We start from the raw sequence: 22,717 nt of genomic DNA on the forward strand, positions 1-22,717 counted from the left end.
GGGGCGTCCAAACCTTCTCGCTCGCCTGGGACGCCTCTCTTTATAGACCCAGAGCTGCCCGCGGGAGGGAAAGGGGAGGCGCCGGAGGGGGCGGAATGGGTGTGAGTCCCGCGCTGCTCCCTCCGCAGCGCCACCTGCAGGGTCCGAAAAGCGCAGCTTTGGTCCACGCCTCGCGCGCACCTGTCGCGGCGCCCGTAGAGGGGCGCACCCAGGCGGGGGCTCAGGGGGGAGCGGGGGGCCGCAGGGCTCCCGGGAAAGGCGCAGCGGGCAGAAGCGTTCGGGGCCAGTGTCTGACCCCGGCTCTGGGACAGTCACCGAGACTCCGGGTCCCTAAAGAAAGGGGTTGAGCGGCCGGCGTCTATAGGGGATGCTTGAGAATTTCTCCCTTGAGTCAGTTCCAGCCTCACGGGCTTTAACCGCTTCCTCCGCGTAGCGGGAACTGTGGGGGGCCCGAGTTGACACCTCCTCTCCCCGCTCGCCATTTTTCTTCGTCCCCCAGTACCTGGAAAGGGCCTGGCCGTGCTGCGTGAAGGGTGGGGAAAGGGGATTTTTTGAACTTTGCAAAGTACAAGGCAAGACCCCCCAACTCTGCTGGGAATTGTGCAGAAAGGGGAAGTTTTTACTTTTCCCGACTTGGCATCCCCACCTCCACCCACAAGCAAAAAAATAAAAGAGGCCCAATTGTTGTGACTTCAGGCCCTGGGTGTGCCATTCGCTGGCTGTGTGACCTCAGGCAAGTCATTTCCCTTCTCTGAGCCTCAGTGTTCCAAGCTGAAAAGTGTGTGTGTGTGTGTGTGTGTGTGTGTATAATTACGTAATTTGCAAGGTGCATGTCAGGATCCAAGCAGAATGTGAGTGCCAGCGCTCTTGAAAGTTCTCTTCACCTGCTCCTCCCCGCCCGAAGAAATTCTTGAAAATGAAGCTGCCTGAAAGTTTTCTCTCTCTCCCTCCCTCTTAGTACCACTCCCTTACCCCGTGTCCGCCCCACCCCCTCCTGTGTGTCTGACACCGTGTCTCTCCATCACCGTTTCTGTCTTGTTCTGCCTTTTTTCTCTCTATATATCTCCGTCACTCTGCCCACCGCTGTCTCTTTCTGTCCCTCTGACTCACTCTGTCTCTGGTCTCTGTGTCTCTGGCTCCAGATCTCCCTCCCTCTCTCGCTCTCTCCATCTCTCTCCACTCTGTCACATGCACGCACACAGGCCATAAAAGGAAGCCGCAGCGGTGGGCTGGCCCCGCGCCAGGCCGGGGACCTGCGGGCAGCCGGGCGCCCCGCTCCCCGCCTGGCCCGGCTCCGAGGTTCCCGGCCGGTCCTCCCTACCCGGGCGGGCGGGAGACAACCCAAAAAGGGCAGGCTCAGGCTCCTTCCTGCAGGAATTCCCAGCGCCGCATACCAGCCCGGGGCTGCCGCTCCCCCTGACTAAATATGGTGCCGAGCGGCCTCCCGGCGCCCCGCGGAGGTTGAGGGGGTGGCATCCGAGACCAGCGGGGTGCGAAGGGGACCCTTCTGCTCCCGGCAGAGCCAGAAGGGGGCAGCCCCCAGTCCCCCGTGGGTCCCAGCTGCTTCCAGCCAGAGGGTTTACAGACAGGGTTAAAGATGTTGGAAGACCCTTACCAGGCTCTGTGCTTGGCACTCGCCCCAGTCTTATCCAACAAACCCTCCCCCAGCCACGAGGCTGGGTGATGGTGGGGCCTTTATTAATACCCCCATTTTGCAGGTGAGAAAACTGAGGCCCTGGAGGAGTGAAGGGATTTGCCTGAGCCCTCACTGGGTCCAGAGCCCACTGTTGCCATGATTCACTTCCAAGAGAGACTTTAAGGGGAAATGCCCAGGACAATTAGCCTTGAGGCTAAAGACTCCTCTCTGAGGTTAGATAACTAAGTTTGAATCTGCCAGTGCCATTTTCTAGCTATTTGGCCCTGTGCCTCAGTTTCCCTACCTGTAAAGTGGGAGGAACATCAGTCACTTCTTCACTTCCCAGCTGTTTGTAAACAGTCCTTGAGATGATCCATGTAAAATGAACATAGTACACTGCTTCATGTTAGCTGCTATTATTCAAAACAAACATGAAACCAAGCAGAGTTGCACCAGGCCTGGGGGACGTCATAATGGTGAGGGCCTGTCCTGCCCTCTGTTTCTTGCAGGCTACCAGTCTCCTCTGTAGAGTTCTGCATCTCAGACCCTCTCAGTCCCTTACATCCCTCCAACATCTTGCCTGCTTTTCACCCCTGAAAACACGCAGGCCCAGCTCTCTACCCAACAATGGGCCTAAGTCAGAGAGTCAAAAACCGCCAGCATTCAGCTGGCTGGGACGTTAGGGGTTAAGTTCTTCAGAAAGCAATGAATGCACTGCTTCCCCACGTGCCTTTTAATGTCTGCACTGTAAAAGGAGTGGAAATCATCTCTGCGTTAGTACAGAGCTGATGTGGAGCAGAGAATAGGAAGGGGGAAAAACTGAAGTTGATCATCCCCTTCCCATCCTGGAAAGATAATCCAGAGCAGGCCATCAGTCTTAACTTCCTGGCCTCAGAGTAAAAACGGGCACTTTTCTGGAGGCATTAACGATATTCCAAAGGGGTGCATTTGATTCTTTAAAGAATTTGGTAACTTTTAAAAGAAAATAATTATAATAAATTATCAATAAATGAAGGCTTTATAACAGACACTGAATTGTACTACATTGTCTAACCTAATCCTTATAACAACCCTATAAAGTACTTCAACTTTTTTTTCCCATTTTGCTGTGGAGAAACCAGGTTCAGTGAGTGAAATAATCAGCCATTTAGCACAGCTAGTTAATGGTAGAGCAGGGATCCCAACCCTGCCTGTGTGATGGAGTCTAGGGTAAGTAGGTGAGAAGTCTGAGGTTTTTAACTCATGATCTGTTAAGCACCAGCCAGGCAGCCACAGGATTGTCAGTGAACCTCTCTGAGCCTGTGTTTTCTCAAAGCACAGATGGTCAGAATCTTTGCCTCAACATGGAAAGTGTTTCATACCCTTCTGGTATACTCTAGAAGTACTTAGGGACAGTGTGTGCACATAATAGTCATTCAATAAATATCTGTCCAATGCAGAAGCTCAGATGTTTGAATCTTCAAAATCAGATGCCTCCATTTTATTTCTCATGGCTCAAAAAGCCAGTTTAAGACAGAGGGGGAAAAAGTTACCTTCAAAAAACATTACTGTGGGGCTTCCCTGGTGGCGCAGTGGTTGAGAGTCCGCCTGCCGATGCAGGGGACACGGGTTCGTGCCCTGGTTCGGGAAGATCCCACATGCCAAGGAGCGGCTGGGCCCGTGAGCCATGGCCGCTGAGCCTGCGCGTCCGGAGCCTGTGCTCCGCAACGGGAGAGGCCACAACAGTGAGAGGCCCGCGTACCACAAAAAAAAAAACACAAAAAACACAAAAAACAAAAAACACTACTGTGACTGACTGTCAAGTAAGTTTCCCTGGCATGTCTTCTGTGAGGCGCTGGGTACTGGGAGTTTCCATGAGCTCATGGAACAAGATAGCAGTGGGGAAATTCCACTCTCAGAGTCTTTTTTTTTTTTTAATCTAATAGCTTTGATTTTGCTACTAGGTTCAAAAACTTCCAAAGTATGATTCCCTCCAGTTTCTAATAACATCAAAAACTGGGAGGCTTCCCTGGTGGCGCAGTGGTTGAGAGTCCGCCTGCCGATGCAGGGGACATGGGTTCGTGCCCCAGTCCGGGAAGATCCCACATGCCGCGGAGTGGCTAGGCCCATGAGCCATGCCCGCTGAGCCTGCGTGTCCAGAGCCTGTGCTCCGCAACGGGAGAGGCCACAGCAGTGAGAGGCCCGCGTACTGCAAAAAAAAAAAAAAACTGGGTCCAAGCATGGCTTGTCCTTCACAATTATGCATGTCCTTCACAATTATTTAAAAGTGCATCAGCACTCGAGTCATCCAGCTCAAGATCTACACAGGACTCTGCCTCCTTGCGAATAAAGGGCCATCTTTCCCGACCACAAGCACGGTTCTGCTCCAACTCTCCCGTGCAGAAGCACTTGGTTTCACTCACCATGGTCCCCACGTTTCTCCAGGCTCGAGACTGAATCACACAGTAACTTGCAGTGCTCTTTCCTTTATCACCAATTTCCAGCTCCGGTGTCTTGGTAACTCTGGATTCTCTATCAGGAAAGTCCTAAAATTCTCAATAAAAATAGTTTTATAGTTTCTTACAAAAGTAAATATTCTTACCATATGACCCAGCAAGTCACACTCCTTGGGATTTACTCAAATGAGTTGAAAACCTATGTCTGTACTAAAACCTGTACACAGTTATTTAGAGCAGCTTTCTTCATTAATTGCCAAGACTTGGAAGCAACCAAGACGTTCTTCTAAGTAAGTGAATGGATAAACTGTGGTACATTCAGATGACAGAATATTACTCAGCACTAAAAAGAAATGGGCTATCAAGCCATGAGCAGGCATGGAGGAAACAAAAGCATATTACTAAGTGAAGGAAAACAATATGAAAAGGCCACATACTGTATGAGTCCAACTATATGACATTCTGGAAAAGGCAAAACTACGGAGACAGTAAACAGATCAGTGGTTGCCAGAAGCTAGAGGAGAAAGGAGCGATGAATAGAGCACAGAAAATTTTTAGGGCAGTGAAACTACTGATACTGTAATGGTGGTTGGATACATGTCACTATACATTTGTTCAAACGCATAGGCTGTACAGCACCAAGAGTGAACCCTGAGGTCAACTACAGACTTTGAGTAATAATGATGGGTCAATGTAGGTTCACTGATTGTAACAAATGTACCACTTTCGGGGCTCATGTTGATAACAGGGGAGCCTGTGAGTGTGTGGGGACAGAGGGTATGTGAGAACTCTGTACTTCACACTCAATTTTGCTGTGAACCTAAAACTGCTTTAAAAAATTGTCTATTTTTTTAAAGATAATTTTACCTCACTTTCATTTAAACAAAAATTAATGAAGACCACACAATCCTTGCAGAATGGTTGTTACAAAAATGAAATGCCAAGTGGCTGGGAAGCATTGCCCTAAATGCCTTTAAAGGCATATTTTCACAAAATGTTAATCATTCATGTACACTTGGCTTCAGGTTAAAAGAACACATCAAATTTTACATAATCATACAGGCATGTGAGTCATATATAAATGTGTTCTTGCACATAATTATAAAGCTATTAGTTTATTCTAAGCAAGCATATATGCTATGCTTAAATTTATCATCTTCAAACGCCACCTCTGCTCTTGCTGAGTTTTTACATTGCCGAAGTTTTAAATGTCTACTTTTCCTAACCCCCTCTTCAAGTCCAATTCCCATCCTATTTTTGTATAAGTTTTCTCCTGAAACTCCTCCTGCATGTCTGGAGGATAACTTCTCCCAACAACCTCATGAAAACCACCAGCAATGATGTACTAATTTAATTTATGAGTTCGTGAGAAGAGTTTGATGGGTCCTCTGTGTTTATTTTTGTCTTTTCCTTCCTTGAATTTAAGTGTCTCAGCTCAGGAACCTATTTAAACTACTAGAACATATGGGAATTCCCTGGCGGTCCAGTGGTTAGGACTCGGAGCTTTCACTGCCAGGGCCCGGGTTCAATCCCTGGTCAGGGAACTAAGATTCCACAAGGCACGTGGCATGGCCAAAAATAAAACTACTACTAAATGCACTTTTTCAAGCCATATGTGGCCCCACAGATTATGATACTGTCCCCTTAGAGAATAACACCACCAGCCCCTACCACTTCCACCCTATGAAGAATAATTGTCCTGGGGTGATATGGCTGATGCCAAGTACCCTCAACCTTACTATGCACCCTCCAACAACTAGGTTCCTAGAGATCCCGAATGAAGGCCTAGGGAGCCATCGCCAAGCTGCCTTCTGGTTCCAGTGGACACCTCTTGATGACAGACAGTCAGAGGAAAGCCCTTTGCACAAAGGTGAGTTGCTTAAATTTTTTTTTGTTTTTTATTAAATGACACACTGAAAGTATAAAAGTTGCCTAAGTACAAACCAGTTATAGAATAATGCATACAAATGTGCTATAGACTACATGTGACAATTCTGTTTAGCTTCTATTTTGATGATTTTATATCAGTATCCAAAATGACAAACTCCAGCATTTTTTCTTAACCCAGTCCTGCATGACTGCAATTCCTGAGGTAAACAGGGTCCACTACCAACAACCCTGCATGTAAACTAAATCCTCTGAGAATAATTCAGATATGTATACTCCCCATACAATAGGATTCGTAACTGTAATCAGGTACTATGGATTTCATTTAAAAACTGGAAATGAGCCCTTATAATACTTCTACATCTGTACATGTAATTTTAGCCCACCAATAGGGCCTCTCAAAATCCTTTGACTTGTAAAGTATGGTTTAAGGCAATTTTTAAAATAAATTTCTGCATTCAGATGAAAGTTCTTGGTTAATCTGTAAGGACTGAACCCTGACTAGCACCAAAAATAAAATCAAGTTTCAATAATTTCCAAAAGCAGCACAGAATCTATACCCTGAAAAGAATGCCAATTCTGTCAACTACAGCCCTTATCACCTTCCCTGTGGAAAATGTTTAAGCTAAATGTTGTCAGTGTACAGGCGCCCATGCAGTTTTGTTCTGAATACACCTTATGATTTGTGCCAATCAGGGGTCTACTATAATAGTTTGTTGTTTTCAGTGAAATCAGTCTGAAGACTCCACATTATAAAAATGTCAATGAATATCAAAGTAGCATTTTAGAGATGGCACTATAAGAGCTCTTACTATTTTTCTACCCCAAGAATAAAAATCGACATTTAATAAGACACTCAGAGCCCATACAAGTAAGGGTTGGCCCTTTCATAGCTCATCTTGTAATTGCACAACTTAAGGCCACATGGAGGTTAAACAATGCCATCTTTTAAAAGGTACTTTCTGGTATTTCTCATAAAGCCTGTCTCTTCATGTTTATTCCACATTCTTCACGTAATAAACTCTTTGTTTTACTTACAGCAGAATTAAAAGAATTATTCCCCCCCACACACCTTTTAATTAAATCTTCTAGGAGAAGCCAAACTGTCTAAGGAAAGAAAAAGTACGTCGTTACCAAGTTTCAACGTTCAAATTTAGGTAGTAATTCAGATACTTAAACCTAATTATAAATGGTTATCTGAAAAATAGCTAGCTCCACCCCCGAAAACAATCAAACTTTATAGGAATTATAGTTTTTTCTGGTTTTGGTGTTCTTTTAAATTTTTTTTTTTAAAAGCATGAATGACTTTTCCTATAAATCCACATAATTGCAGCCTGAAGGAAATTTCATTAATGTGCCATGGTAAAGAACAGAGCAGGGAATTCCCTGGCAGTCCAGTGGTCAGGACTCAGTGCTTTCACTGCTGGGGCCTGGGCTCAGTCTCTGTTTGGGGCACTAAGATCCTGGAAGCCATGTGGTGCAGCCAAACAAAGAACAGAGCATATGGCTTTAAAGACCTGATTTTTTTTTTAGAAGAATTTATAGGGAACTAAAAAACCCTTTCATTTCTCAAAACTTTAGGGGCCTTTAAAATCTTCCTAAAAACAACACATTTTCTTTCAAGTCAAATCTGGTAAGCTGGATGACAGAGTTAGCTTTTATTCACAAATGCAGTAAAACACAAGGGGCTAAAGGTTTTGCAGAAACTCACATTTCCACAAAGTACAAATATTAGTGATGAATTCTGGTAACATTAGGAGGATAAATAAGTTATTTAATGCATACAAGTTTATAAAAAATGCCCCACATGGAAATGTCATCTCTTCATTGCGGGAGTACCGTGCAGGTTTTCAGTGTTAGCGCTCCTCCCCTGCTCCTTCTGTAGGTGGTCCTCTGCAATGAACAGAAGCAAAGGTCAGTACTCATCCCAAGTAAAAATGGGCAGCAGGCAGACTTATCTACATACATTATAGGATGTTATATATTTAATATTGTGTGAGTTCTTTAGATGGCTTAGGACAATAAAAGGGCTTTTTTTTAAAAACCCTATTGAAGAAATCAGAAATGTTTAGTACTAGGGACTCACTCTAATTTTTCACAAGTGTTTCCTGACTTTTTTTTTTAAGTGAATAGAGTACACCCTGGAGTAAACCCATGGATAAGTACTTACAAACTTACACTGTATGTAAGGAATGGAATTCACAAGAAAGGACTGTGTATTCAATTAGTATTTTGAGGGATGCCAAAGCTCAACTAAAAAGAAAAACAACAGAAACAAAAAACTTTTCTTCAAATAGAAATCCTCCCAGCAGCACCCTCTTGCGGCAAGAAGAAAACTAGCATGGTTTACAACTTCCTACCAAAATCAGAAAACCCTCCGAGAAATTGTAGAAAATGTTCTTCAGCCAAAAACAAGAAAGTTCCATGCAGGTTCAGAGGAGCCCAGAGCCCCTGTGACCACACACTGTGCTCCAGAATAGTAAAGAAAGGGCCCTAGTTATGTCTGCTCCATTTCTTTTGTCCTGGGGGAGAGGGGAGCAGGCAGAAGTATTCTCGATTAAAAGAACCTAAAGAGACTTAACATCCAATGCGACAAAAATGCAACGCACAGGGACTTCCCTGGTGGTCCAGTGGTTAAGAACCCACCTTCCAATGCTGGGGACATGGGTTTGATCCCTGGTCGGGGAACTAAGATCCCAACCAGGGAACTAAGATCCCACATGCCATGGGGCAACTAAGCCTGCGTGCCACAACTAGAGAGCCCACGCACCACAATGAAGACCCAGCGCAGCCAAAAAAAAAAAAAAAAAAAGCGATGCACAAACTAAATTCCTAAGAAAACATGAACCCCCCCAACTCTAACCCCCAATTCCCCAAACACTCTTTACAAGTAAAAAAACAAAACCTTTTTAATGACCATTTTGATAACAGGAGACAAAAAAATACAAATTTAGACAAGTTGTTAGAAATATGCAATTGTAGCACCAAAAATGCACACTAGATTTGCTAATTCTGAGGACAAGTTGCTGTACACACAGTCTTGCTAGTCCAGAGCAGCCCCTCATCCTCAGAGGCAGTGCAGAGTGCTAACACTACCACAGGTCTGGAAAATTGATCCCCCTCAGTGTTAGGCAACTTTGCTGGAAGAACAAGATCAACAATATCCTTAGGGCAAAACCATTTTAGGTTTTCTATAAAAGTGTTATAAAAGAGTTAAGTATGTCACTCATGTACTTCATAGATGTGCAATAATGTTGAGCTGATAATGATTTTCTCTATTATAAAATATCTGGGCTTTTATTTATAGCAAAAACTACCTTGCTTTCAATATTACAAGCACTAATAGCAGCAGCATTAATGAACTGGCTACCATTTCAAAGGTGAGTGTGCCTGTTATATAAACCCTCTTCATTTTTTTTTGTACTCTGAAAGCTTTAATAAAAGAAGTGCTTTCATGATGGCAGGCTTTGGACTTATCTTCAAATAAAAGAGAATTTAATTTTAGTGTTTTATATTTCAGCTGGATGACTCTGTGTAGATAGAAGGTATATAATCTGAAGAATAATTATTTTAATACCTTTATAACTTCTCGATGTTGTCAAATAAAACTTATGTATCTTTCACACAATAAGTTGGAGTTGAGAAAGTAAATGGAATGCCTAAATGTGTTACTGAAACATAATGCAATTTGGGGCTAACAATTCTTCACAATTCATTGCACGAGGTTCCTGTTGTGTCAGTAACATTTCTGATGATCAAGAAGAATAATTTGCAATCACTGTTCTCCTATTAGTGCACTCATTCTCCTTTCTGAGTCTTCCACAGAATAGGTACCCAAAGCTTTGTTGACTTGAACTCGAATCTTTGATGTCTCTGGCACTTTATACAGACAGGAGCCAAGGTAAGGTTAACCCAAGGACTCTTGCATCCTCTCTAGCACACCCTGCCCCCACCCACCCAACTGGAACTAAAAATACCAACGTCATGGGATTGCTGTGTTAATATGTGTTAATGTGTACAATATCCACTGGTGACAATTAAAGAGAAACTGGCATTATCATATATTCTTGGCAAGCATGTAAAGTGGTAAAGCCTTTTTGGAGGGGAATTAAACAATATCTACTACATTTTTTAATATGCATATATTTTGAACCAGCAATTCTACTTCTAGGCATCCACATAAGAAAAATACTAATGCTACCCTGCAATACTGTAAAAGCAAAAAATTTAAAACATACAAAAGTAGGACTTCCCTGGTGGTGCTGTGGTTAACAATCCACCTGCCAACGCAGGGGACACGGGTTCAATCCCTGGTCCGGGAAGATCCCACATGCCACGGAGCAACTAAGCCTGTGCTCCACAATCACTGAAGCCCGAGAGCTCTAGGGCCCACGTGCTGCAACTACTGAGCCCATGTGCTGCAACTACTGAAGCCCACACGCCTATAGCCCATGCTCTGCAACGAGAAACCACCACAGTGAGAAGCCCACACACCACAACTAAGAGTAGCCCCCGCTCACCACAACTAGAGAAAGCCCACATGCATCAACGAAGACCCAATGCAGCCAAAAAAAAAAAAAACATACAAAAGTAGATCAGTAAAGAGTGATTAGCAATAGTACTATGGAATACTACAGAAAGAACAAAGTAGAAGCAGATCTACATAAATTGATAACACAAGTGAAAAAAGCAAACTGTAGGATAATATGTACAGGAACAGTGCATATAAATTTAAATACGTAGAAATGACTCCTGAAGGACACCCACCAAGCTGCTAACAGCACTACCTTCTGTGGAGGGGAGGGAAATCAAGGCGTTAGGGAGAGGCAAGGAGGGAGGAGGTTAGAGGGAATTTCACTGATTACTACTGATGTTTAGACATTTACTCTTGTACCGTGTGTTTTGTTTTGTTTTTTAAGTTCTTGCCAAATAGTAGGCAATAATGACAGTTCCTTACCAATACTTGAAAAAGGAACTAAGAAACTAAGAAAACTTCTCCATATTCTTTAAGTGGAAAGTGTACAGGAATGGCAATCAAGGTGTTGACTCTGCTAAAAATGATCAGCTACAGGTTTTAGATGAGTCAATGAACCTCTTAGTCTTGGTTTTCTCAACTAAAATAAGAAGACGGGAATGATTTCTTTTCCAATGTTCCATGGACTTAGAATTCTAAGATATATAGAAGAATAACTCCTAGTAAAGTCAGAACTAACCTTCAAGAGATCACCCTGATTCACAAATATTTTGCTTTCAGATCTTAAGAGACAGAGTATTTAACATGATCAATATATTTTTTTAAATATTCGCAATTATCTCAAAAGGCCATTAAATACTTCTTTCTTTTTTAAAAAATTTATTTATTTTTTATTTATTTGTTTTTGGCTGTGTTGGGTCCTCGTTGCTGTTCACGGGCTTTCTCTAGTTGCGGCGAGCAGGGGCTGCTCTTCATTGAGGTGCACAGGCTTCTCACTGCGGTGGCTTCTCTTGTTGCAGAGCACGGGCTCTAGGCACCCAGGCTTCAGTAGTTGTGACACGTGGGCTCAGTATTTGTGGCTCGCAAGCTCTAGAGTGCAGGCTCAGTAGTTGTGGTGCACGGGCTTAAATGCTCTGCGGCATGTGGGATCTTCCCAGACCAGGGCTCAAACCCGTGTCCCCTGCACTGGCAGGTGGATTCTTAACCACTGCGCCACCAGGGAAGCCCAACATGATCAATATTGCTCATGGCAGTTCAGGAAAACTGCAAAAGACAATTTGCACTTTAGATGTTTCTTAAAAGTTTATTTCAACAGTCAAGATTTATATTTGTTCTGGGAATTCCCTGGCAGTCCAGTGGTTAGGACTCCACGCTTTCACTGCCAAGGGTGCAGGTTCAAAAAAAAAAGATTTATATTTGTTCTGATAAGCAGCTGCCTGGGCCCCACCTATGACGATCCTTAAAAAGAGAGATCAACTCTCAACCACAGTTGGAAACACTGAGCTATAAACCATTCAATTTAGATTATCAAACTGAGGTCCTGCTGCTGATGTAATCAAAACAACTGAAACCTCATTGGAAGAGTGAGCATTCTTAAAAGAAATATGAGCTGTTCTCCTAAGAATTTATTTATAGATAACTACAACACTACCACAAAGAGTATTCCCCCCACCCCCTCAAAAAAAAGGAATCCTGAAAATGCAAAGGACAACACATAAACCTCTGACTGCTCTATCTATATTCAGCAATCTTGCCTTTTTTCAGTCTTAGAGGGAAAAAAATTGATAATGTGATAAAAAGCTCCTTCTTCAGTACGCTAAGGATCTAAGCTACTCCAAAGAGTACAAATCTATGTGAAAATCAAGTTTTTCAACACTTCTTTATAGAAATCATATCTAAGAATTTTGTCTAGTCATCTCCCCACCCCTCACAAGATTCTCCTGAAAAGCACTGGTTTTTTGAGGATAAATAACACGGGCTAACTATATTGGATATAAATGGAATTAAACTTTGACTCAAAATCTTAGGAAAAACTGTTCCAAAGATAAAAACAGATAGGAAGAAAACATACTTGCTGATAGCTAAATGATAAGTCTCAGAAAACTCATACCCAGTTGCTTTCTTCCATTAGGTTGTCTGCCAAGATTTGGGTTTGGAGGCTGAAGTGAAGACCCTTTCAGAAATGTATTTTGGATGTCATCCTTAGTTCCATGCAAGAAATGAGCTAAAATTCCATATAAAAGAGGTCTATAGCAGGAAGAAAATCAAAATCAATTCAATTTGAATAAATAGGAAAAGCTTAAAAATATCTACTCTTTAAAAGGTAGGCTGTGACACGAAAATAGCCAATTAATTCACCAGACTTAAAAGAAAAAAGATGCAATGGTTATTATCCAAATTGAAAACTTGTTCATGCCTTTTCAAATTTAAGTGTACCATTTAACTCTAAAGACAATTTTAAAATCCAGAGAAAACACATTAACAAATTAAACCTCACCTAAGCTGAAATACAATTTCAATCAATGCACAGGAATCAGCTTTTTTTTTTTAAACTCCAAAGTCCAGTATAAGATTTCCCACTACCTAACATGGTCTGATACAAAACAACTATTCAATATATACTTATTGGATTAATAAATCCTTGCCTGGGTTCAAATCCTGGCCCTGCCACTTGACCTCAGCAAGATTCTTAACGTCCCCAGCCTCATAAATGTTTCTTCCTCTATAAATGAGGATAAGCATAGTCTCTACCTCATAGGGCAGTTATGGACAAAATGAATTAATAAATGTCAAGTGCTTAGAACCATACCTGGCACATATTAAATGGTATATAAATGCAAGCTATACAGGAGTCGGGTAAGAACTAGTATTTTAAAAGCTACTTTACAGTTTACAAAACACTCTTCTCTCTCTTCATTTTATCTTTACCTTGTGATATCATAATCATCATCTCCAATTTATAAATGAGAAAACCACAGCTCACTGAGGATTTGCTAGAGATTGCTTAGATAGTCAACAAACTTTACACTTGAACCCCAAGTCCCATATTCTTTTCCTTACAGCATGCCTGGAGATTTACATTAGTGCCCTTGCACCAATGGAGGCTGCTCTGATGACAATAAAGAGTGGTCTTCCCTTGTTTCCAATATCACAGTTGAAAATATCAATTTAATGGCTTGTCTTTTTGAGATAATCTATCTACTTATTAGCAGGTGTGATGGTTCAAAGTATGACATCCTTTCCCTTCAAAAGGTGGAGTCTAACTGCTCTCCTCTTGAGTGTGAGCTGGACTCACTTCTCAGGAACTGAGTAAGGCATTAAGTGACAGCACTTGCAACTTCAGAGTCTAGGTCGTAAACGGCATTGTGGCCTCCTCCTTGCCTTCTCTCTTGGTCACTCTCTCTGGGGTAAGTCAGTTGCCATGTCATGAGGACACTCAAGCTGTCCCGTGGAAAGGTTCATGTAGTGAAGAACTGAGGCCTCCGACAAGCAGCCATGTGAATGTGCCACATGGAAACGGATCCTCCAGCTCCAGCCAAGCCTTCAGATGACTGTATCCCTGGTCAACATCTTAACTGCAATCTCATGAGTGAGACCAGCCACAGAAGCCACGCCCAGATTCCTCTCCACTGATAATAAATGTCTGTTGTTTTAAACCACCAACTTCTGGGGTAATCTGTTATACAGCAATAAATAACCAACTACACACAAAAGCAATTTTTCCATACCACAAAGAAACCAAGAGTGAGTTTCTCTATTTAATAAGATGCCTCAGCTCTTATAAAAGCTTCATACAGGGATATAAAATAGGTCTCTTTGTCTACTTTAAACCATTGTTTCCCAAAGTGTTAACTGGTCAAAGAAGATTTTTAAATTAAAAAAATTCTGCTTTCCAAATTTACAATAAAATTTACTTAAGATTTAAAATTTTTAAGACATATTAGAAAATATAAAACTACCACATTTAACCTGCAGCTTCATGAATATTAAGGTTTCTTTTTTCAAAAATCCTACTTAATGTTTTTAACGTACAGCTTCACAATGCCTTATTTGCAATTCTGAAAAACAAAAACTCTGAAAACTAATTTTCTTCATAAATTTGGCACAAACTCATTTGGTGGCATGGCTTGACCTAGCATAAGGTTATTATACACTTTATCCTACTTTTTGTGAAAATTCTTAAGTTTCACTGAAAAATATTAATGTGACTATTAATGCTACTTCAGACTTCCACTGGAGCCTACACCATATATGGACCACATTACTTTTTAAAATCTGAACACTTTTCAATGGAAATGTTTTAAAGCAACATTTGCTTTCAGAAAGCAAACTATTGGCAGCGTGACATGAGTTAGAAAAGAAAGTGCCTGGAGAGAAACGGGACAGACGCCTCCTGAACTGCACGGCACAGGTCGTGAGGACAGACAGGCGCTACTGCACAGGCCAAATTGATGAGACTCGCAAAATGACTGGTGGAGAAGGAGCCAGAAGTGCAAGTGAGCTCTCAGGTGAAGACCTGAATGGCTGTATGAGGAAGCTACGAGGGGGGCTTGAAGAGATGAAAATAATGGACTTGATTTTTGGACACACAGAGTTTGAGATGCCAGCAGAAATGTGGGCCCATAATTCACGAGCTCTGTAAGAATTAAAGCAGAGTCACCAGCGTGGAGACATCACTAAAGACTCAAGACTACATAGAAAAGTGGGCAGGGGAACGAGAGGAAAAGAAAGTTAAGGACAAAACTTGGGGGAGAGTGCCCACAATTTAAAGGAACCCTAAAGGAGCCAATGAAGAAACTGTGATGACCATTAGGGAGACAGAAAAACCAAGACAGTAAAGGGTCATAAAAGACAAATGACAAGAAGTGTTTTAAGGACGAGTTGTCAATATTACAAAACACTGCAGAAACTCAAGTAAAGCTGAGCTTCTCAAATTGGAAATAGATATATACCCACTCTTAGTGCTAGGGGCCTGGTACAAAGTACAGGTGGCATGTGATCCCAGAACACTAATTTTACACAAAGATTTGAGGGAGAGTTCAATTTAATTGGCATGTCATTTAAAACATTTTAATGGTAAAAATAATTATATCATGAAGTAGAATGAAAAAATTCAATAAACTTTTAGAAAGAGAAAACATGAGACTTCAAAGAAATTTCTTACTAGGGGAAAGGTGCTTTGATCTATGTTCCCAGGCCTCCTAGGTACAATTTTTTCTGCCTTTCAGGGATCCTCTAGAAAAAGTTTAAGAAACACTAAAGTAGGAAAAAAACTAAGAAACTACTAGAAAGTGGTCACTCTTTTTCAAGAGCATAGTTTCAGTACAAACAGTGAGGGGAGAATTTAAAATGCAGAGATGGCAAAAGAGGGGGTAATAACAAAATGAAAACAGGGGGTTGATCTTCACTAAGTTCAGTGATAAAAAGGAGTTAAGAAGTTTTTTTGGAGAGGGGAGATTTGAGTACATTCCCAAGTTGAAGTGAAGGAAGCAGTGAGGAGGAAGAGTTAAATGTGAGGAAGAAAACAATTGATAGAGCAAAGCCTCAGGTAAAAAACGAAAGGATGGATCAAGAAGCCAAGAGACGTGACCCTTAGGATGAAGCAGGGGTGCTCAGTCCTCTGAAACCACAGGCAATTAGCACCTATTCACAGCTGCACACCGTAGACGTGTGCTAGATACACACTGGGCCCAAGTAAATACCTCCTGAATTAAAATGAAATAAAACCACTGCTATGCAATTATGACTCCAATACAACAATATCTGAAAACTTATTTTTTTTAAAAACTTCTTACATTGTATTATCCTTTGATTCTTCAAATGCATTTAGTTCACGGATGAGAAACTGTCTGTCCAATGCAACTATGGGTTGACCAGATTCTGGGGGGAAAATCATAAAACACTGAGTCTTTATTAATGTAAAAAGTAAATAGGATTTTGATAAAAACCACACTTACGAGGTATACACATTTTTCAGATTTTAGAAGAATGATGGCACACGCCAAGGCAGATGCAACTGTATGTGATTTTATGACTTTCAGAATAGCTACTTTGTTAAATGCATATTTTAATACAGTTTAACATAAATTTATTTTTTAAATCCCCCAATTTTGAGTTGGGAAAATATTGTTTCTATATACTAGACTTCAGAAGTCCTATTTTCTAAGAAGCCTGTAAATTAAATACATGACAGTGCTGATACCCATTTGGCAGCAATAAATCTAAAAGTACAATAAACACTAATATGAAGTGCTGGCAAGGATACAGGGCAACTGGAACCCTCATACTCTGCCGGTAGGAGAACAAAATGTTGCATCCACTTATAAAGGTAAGCATACACTTACCACACACAACCCAGCAATCCCACTCTTAGCTCTTTACCCAAGAGACATGAAAACAACGTTCGGCCAAACCTTGTAAATGAATGTTTTATAGCAGCTTGACTCATAATTGCCAAAAACTAGAAACAACCCAAATGTCTATCAACTGATAATAGATAAATCAATACAACCAAACAATGGAATGCTATTCGGAGGGAAAAAACAACAGCATGGTCTCAAATGTGTTATGCTGAGTGAAAGGAAAAAGATTCAAAATGCTACATCCTGCATGGTTTCACTTATATGATGTTCTGGAAAAGGCAAATGATAGGTACAGAAAACAAGAGATCAGAGGTTGCTAGGGGTTTGAGGGTAGGAGAAGAGGTTGTCTACAAAGGGACACAGGGAATTTTCTGAGGTGATGGAAACGTTCTGTATCGTGATTGTGATTGTGGTGGTAGTTACACAACTGTATGAATTTGGTAAAATCCATAGAACTATAGACTAAAAATGGTAAAGAATCTTATATGTTAATTTTACCTCATTTTTTGTTTTAAAAAGCCAAGACACTGTAGAAACTTGACTATGTCATTATGTTCCATTCTAGGTAAGCACAAGTCCAAGACATCTAATTGATGATATTTTCATATTCTTCTTTTCTGATTATTAATGTATTATATAGCCATCTATAACAAACTGAAGAAAGTGAAGATACTGATACTGAAGATCCTTAAACCAATAAAAATCATCAGTCTTTATTCAGTTAAGGTATTAACATTCAGTTAACATTAAATAAAAAGATGTAGAATATTAACAAAAGATCTATCGAATGGAAAGTTCCAGCATCACAAATAAGGAGTCCATTCTCTCTTCCAAAACCCACTTCATGATCTCTTTTCTTTGATGAGGCATATCTCCAAGGCACCAAACAGTCTTAAAGCACAGATTACACCTTGAACAAGGGAATCAAGTTATGTACATGCAAGGAGTTTTTGATCATCCTCCCAACCTTATCTCCCCCAGCCCAGAGGCAATGCTGATCCTGACTATTGTGCATATTCTTCCAGTTCTTTTGCTTTCTTAAGAAATAAAATTTAACAGATAAAGTAAATTTCTTTTTAACTGTTAACTCCCTCCCCCCAATACCATTTCTCTCCCTCCGATCACTAGAATGAGTTTGGAGTTTACCTTCCTAATCCTTTTCTTTTTTTTTTTTCTTTTTTTTAATTGAAGTATAGTTGACCTCTTCTTTCTTTTTTTATTTAAGTATAGTTGGTTCACAATATTATATTATATTAGTTTCAGGTGTACAACACAGTGATTTGAAATTTCTATAGATTATCTAATCCTTTTTAGATATCATGCTTTCACATACATTTGTATACAGTGCCTCATCAATACATGGTAGCAATATTGAGGCTTTATCTCCAATGTTTTATATTTTTTAATAAAGAATATATATTAAATCTGTGTGTGTGTATTTTTAAAGCATATACATAGAAAAAAGACTGACAGCACATAGGGTAAAATGTAAAGAATTGTTTATTCTCAATACCAGTAAACAAGTATTTATTGTCAGTGCCAGGAATTATGGATGATTTTTCAAAGTATGCACCTAGTTTAAGTGTTTATTGAGTTATTTTCCCCTATAATACAATAAACCTCACGAGCACTTGTTCAAGCTATGGAAAGAGCCCCATGGGAGTTTTATGTTCCAGTCATGTCCCAGATGATACTGTTTGGTAATGGAATTAGATTTCTAGGCTAAACACTTTCTGAGAATTGGGAGAAGGGAAGAGGCAGATTTCATATCAGGTAACTAACAATAAATAACCTCTTACCTGCTATGAGGACAGACGCTGTATACTTATATTTGTTGAATTCCAAATACTCCCGAATTAATTCATTAATTAGAAGGTTTTCATGAGACAATGATGGTCGAGGTTCACTTTCATCATCAAGAGCATTGAAAACTTCAGCTCGAATCCTTGCTTTTAAATGCCCTAATACTCCTCTTTTTTCCAAGGTGTCCTTTAAAACTGTTAAATATAAAATATTAATGCTTCAGTTACAGAAGAAATTTTGTCATTCTTAGCCAAGCTCTGAAGAAAAATGCTTAAAAAGTAAATGGCATAACACGCACTTTCAACCTATACTCTATGACAAACTGAACAATCATCACATTAGCTACCACAAGCCACATTTGTAATAAAAAATAAAGTTCCTGAGTTGCGATGATTTACTATTTTAATATATTTAAGCAAATGCAAATTTATCCTTCCAACATCATCACTGTCAGAGGCTATAGACTGATACACATTCTTTAGTGAAGAAGAAAAGGGGGAGAGAAATATACTTAGCTTACTGGGACCTGAACTTACCTCCCAGTGTCTCGTATCTTTTCAAGAATGGTTGTCACTGCAGACAGGTTCTCTGTCACTAAAACCCTCTGGTCCAGAAAGTAGATGATTAAAGATAACAAGTACACTCTGAAAAGGAAGGACTATGTCGTGCCCTTTGTATAAAAACTGATACCCAGAACCCTTGGGAAACGGCCCATTCTGAACACAAAGGTGGGCTTTTGTTCCGGGGGGTTTGTTTTTTAAAGGCAATTATGAGTTAATTCCTTAAAACAGTAAGATTCTGAAATTGTAAGCCTACTTAGAAATCTAACATGTAACTTTATCAATGTCATCTCAAGGAATCAGGGATATATATGCTGAATGTAATCTAACTTCTTGATAAGCAAGGGTCATTATTACAAATATCAGTAGTTATGATAATGAGATTTAGCTATAAATACTAATATGAATAGGGCTGAATTGGCATCATCCCTTGCAGTGGTCTGGAACCTTTTTTTTTTTTCTCACGTTGCCCTTAATAGCTAAATAACAACTCCAGAGAATTAACACATTTCCCCCATAGTGCCTAGAATAGAGAGCTGCCTAGAGGCATTATAATACTGTGCTGTATACTATTGGCGTAATAAATATAGTTTAATACTGTATTATGCTATAGATAAGTACACCCCAATAATGACAATTCAGAAAGGGAGCCCAGAGACTTCCCTGGTGGCGCAGTGGTTAAGAATCCGCCTGCCAACACACGGGACACGGGTTCGAGCCCTGGTCCGGGAAGATCCCACAGGCCACGGCGCAACTAAGCCCGTGTGCCACAACTACTGAGCCTGCACTCTAGAGCCCGCAAGCCACAAGTACTGAAGCCCACGCGCCTAGAGCCCATGCTCTGCAACAAGAGAAGCCACCGCGATGAGAAGTCCCCGCACTGCAACGAAGAGTAGCCCCCGTTCGCAGCAACTAGAGAAAGCCCGCGTGCAGCAACGAAGACCCAATGCAGCCAAAAATAAAATAAAATAAAAGGAGCCCAGGGAGCGTATCCAAGTAGGCATGGACATGAAATTTTTTTAAGCTTTGATAAACAACAAAAACCTGAGTCAGGTTTTTTTTTTCTGAGTCAGGTTTTGTTGATTAAAGAGATACAATCTAGACTAGACTAGACTTTAACCTTTCTTGGCCCTTATATTTAGATTCATCCCCTCAACCTTTTTTGCAGGTGTGTTAAGAGTAGTTATCACCCAGTCAGACTGTGCAACAGGCCCATAAAAGGCAGGTACAGCTTTATTATGTTGGGATCATAACCGAACCCGTTCTCCAATTCCATCTTTAGAAATTAGACGGAGAGATTTTTTCCCCCCAATTACTCTGTATTTGCACACAGCACAGCCTCAAACTCAGCAAAGAAATGAGAATTAATGAAGCTGGAGTTAGGAAACCCAGCATGTCTCATCGCTACCTCAGCGGTAGATCACTAACTCCTGCCTCACTTGTCTTCTCCAACATGAGTTCTATGTCTCAGAGGTAGAACCAAGTCAGGTGGAAAAATGTGAGGGGAAAGTGCTTTAAAAAGGTGAAAGCCCATATAAGATAATTGATTGGCAAGCATTTTCAATGGGTTTCTCTTGAACACTAAGTATATTCAGAGCTGACGAATGCAAGAAAAGCATAAAGGGCTCCCTACATCTGTGTAGGACATCCCTTGTCTAGAGAGTTCTAGGGTTCCATATCATCCTGATCTGCCCTCTAGTATCATGTTTATTAAAACACTGTACCATGACAATTTCTTTGGAAAGAGCTTCTTAACCTGGTTTATATTCCAAAGTATCTTTAAATCCTCAGAAGTTGCATGCAATAGTACAGGTGATATGTGTTTCCTGGGGAGAGAGTTCACCAATTCATGTCAAGTCTGTCCCTGTGGATAGAGGTATGCCTTTTTAATGATGGTTCATCAGCCCTGGGGTGCAAATATACATTTAGATCAATAATTCCTGAATCATATTCTCAAATCATACTCTCCCCACCAAATCTCTAAGAATCACTGATTTAGAGCCTAAATTCCCTGAAAAATGGAACTGGTTTTACTAGGCAGGCAGCAGTATCACTCAGTAACTAAGACCTGCAGGCCTGGTGCAGCATCTCTAGGTTCTCACTCTGCCTCTTTATAGCTAAATTACTTTAGTCGATCTATTTCACCTCTCAGCGCCTCAATTTCCTAATCTATGAAATGGGCATAAGGTTCATACACAGAATAAATTAGATAACACAGGGGCTGGGCTGTGCCTGACACATAAGGCTCGATGACTAATAACTATAATTACTATTACTTGTTTGGACATTTGCGTCAAAACTAACGGTGTACAAATGTTCTCAGCTTAAGGACTCGAACCTTTGGGGAACTTTTCCTAAAAACACAGGAGAATGGCCAAGCCAGACACCTTTCTACCTGCACTTTTTCCCAATGGAAAATCGCGACCCACCTCGCAGGTGGTTGTAAGGACGTAATGAGATAAGCAAGCAAATGGTTTAGGATTGTGCTGAACACCAACAATGGTGGTTTAGACGTTGTAATCATCAGCCCGGAGGAAAAGGCCCGGCCCACGGCCTCGCCCCCGTCGAGGTCCAGAAGGATGCGCCAGAGCCCCAAGGTGCAGAACTATAGACCTCTCAGGTACCTGGGGATCCTGGGACTCCTCCTCCAGCTCAAAGCCGGTTTAAACATTGTCCCTATGCAACCACATCCCCTCAGGGCCCCCGCGTGGCGGCCGCCACACCCTCTGGACGCTCCGCAGAACGCCACAGAACGACCCCCGAAAAGGCTGACTAGTGTTCCGCGCACCCTCATTTCGTCCCATCCTTTTCACAGGCTGAAGGCCGACAAAGTTCAGCCGGCAAGCTTCCCATTTGCACTCACCCGCCTTCAGCTCGGCAACAGTCGCCATTTTTCAACGGCCCACACGGGCGCGCCTAGGCCGTGCGCACGCGCAGCTCCGCCCCGCCCCGCGGCGTGGCCTGTAGCCAACAGGCTCGCCGCTCTTGCCGCGCCTAGTCCCGCCCCTCTTCGTTTACGCTCTCCGTGGTTGGATGGGGGTGACGGTCCAGGGAGACCCCACCAATCAGCGAGTGCACTAGGCGGGCCCTGCTGAGGGAGGAGGGAGGGTAAGCCCGGGCTGAGGCAGGTTGGAACCTTACCAGGAGTCTTGCTGGCACCATAGGGCTTAACTTTAGCCTTCATAATTTGCCCACTGCTCACCTCAGCAGCCTCAAGTACTAATTGTTAATAGTTACCAGGTATTAAATTTGAGAATGCATCAGAATCACCTGGAGAACTTGTTAAAACAGATTTCTGGGCCCCACCCCTGGAGTTTCTGATTCAGTAAATCTGGGGTAAGGTCGGAGAATTACATTCTAATAAGTTACTAAATGATGCTGATGCTGCTGATCTTGGGGATAACACCTTGAGAACCAGTGTATTAAGGGCTTACTATGAATGAGCCTGACACTCTTATAAGTGCTTTACATGCGTTGATATTGATTTCTCTATTACTACCACGTTTCACAAAGGAGGAAACTGAGTGTTTGAAGACTGCAGAGGCGTAACCAAGATCACC

At 41.6% G+C, this 22,717-nt stretch overlaps 1 protein-coding gene across 3 annotated transcripts; it reads right to left on the reverse strand.

Moving 5' to 3' along the window:
- Positions 1-7,236: 7,236 nt before the first annotated feature.
- On the reverse strand, positions 7,237-22,063 carry FOPNL (FGFR1OP N-terminal like). 3 transcript variants are annotated; one of them, XM_029222383.1, is made up of 5 exons: positions 21,946-22,063; positions 18,594-18,791; positions 16,228-16,312; positions 12,543-12,679; positions 7,237-7,851 (listed from the first exon to the last, which is right to left on the reverse strand). In XM_029222383.1, exons 1-5 carry the CDS (start codon positions 22,046-22,048, stop codon positions 7,775-7,777), a joined length of 600 nt encoding a protein of 199 aa, XP_029078216.1. In that variant the 5' UTR covers positions 22,049-22,063; the 3' UTR covers positions 7,237-7,774. The 3 variants fall into 3 exon arrangements, 2 of the variants coding, with proteins under 2 accessions (XP_029078216.1, XP_029078217.1); XM_029222384.1 differs by having other exon boundaries at positions 7,242-7,851; positions 22,021-22,060; XR_003793381.1 differs by having other exon boundaries at positions 7,600-7,851; positions 21,782-22,047.
- Positions 22,064-22,717: the final 654 nt, after the last annotated feature.

This window comes from Monodon monoceros, unplaced genomic scaffold (genome assembly GCF_005190385.1).
Source record: "Monodon monoceros isolate NGI ecotype Baffin Bay Population unplaced genomic scaffold, NGI_Narwhal_1 Super_Scaffold_13, whole genome shotgun sequence".
Taxonomy (NCBI): Eukaryota; Metazoa; Chordata; class Mammalia; order Artiodactyla; family Monodontidae; genus Monodon; species Monodon monoceros.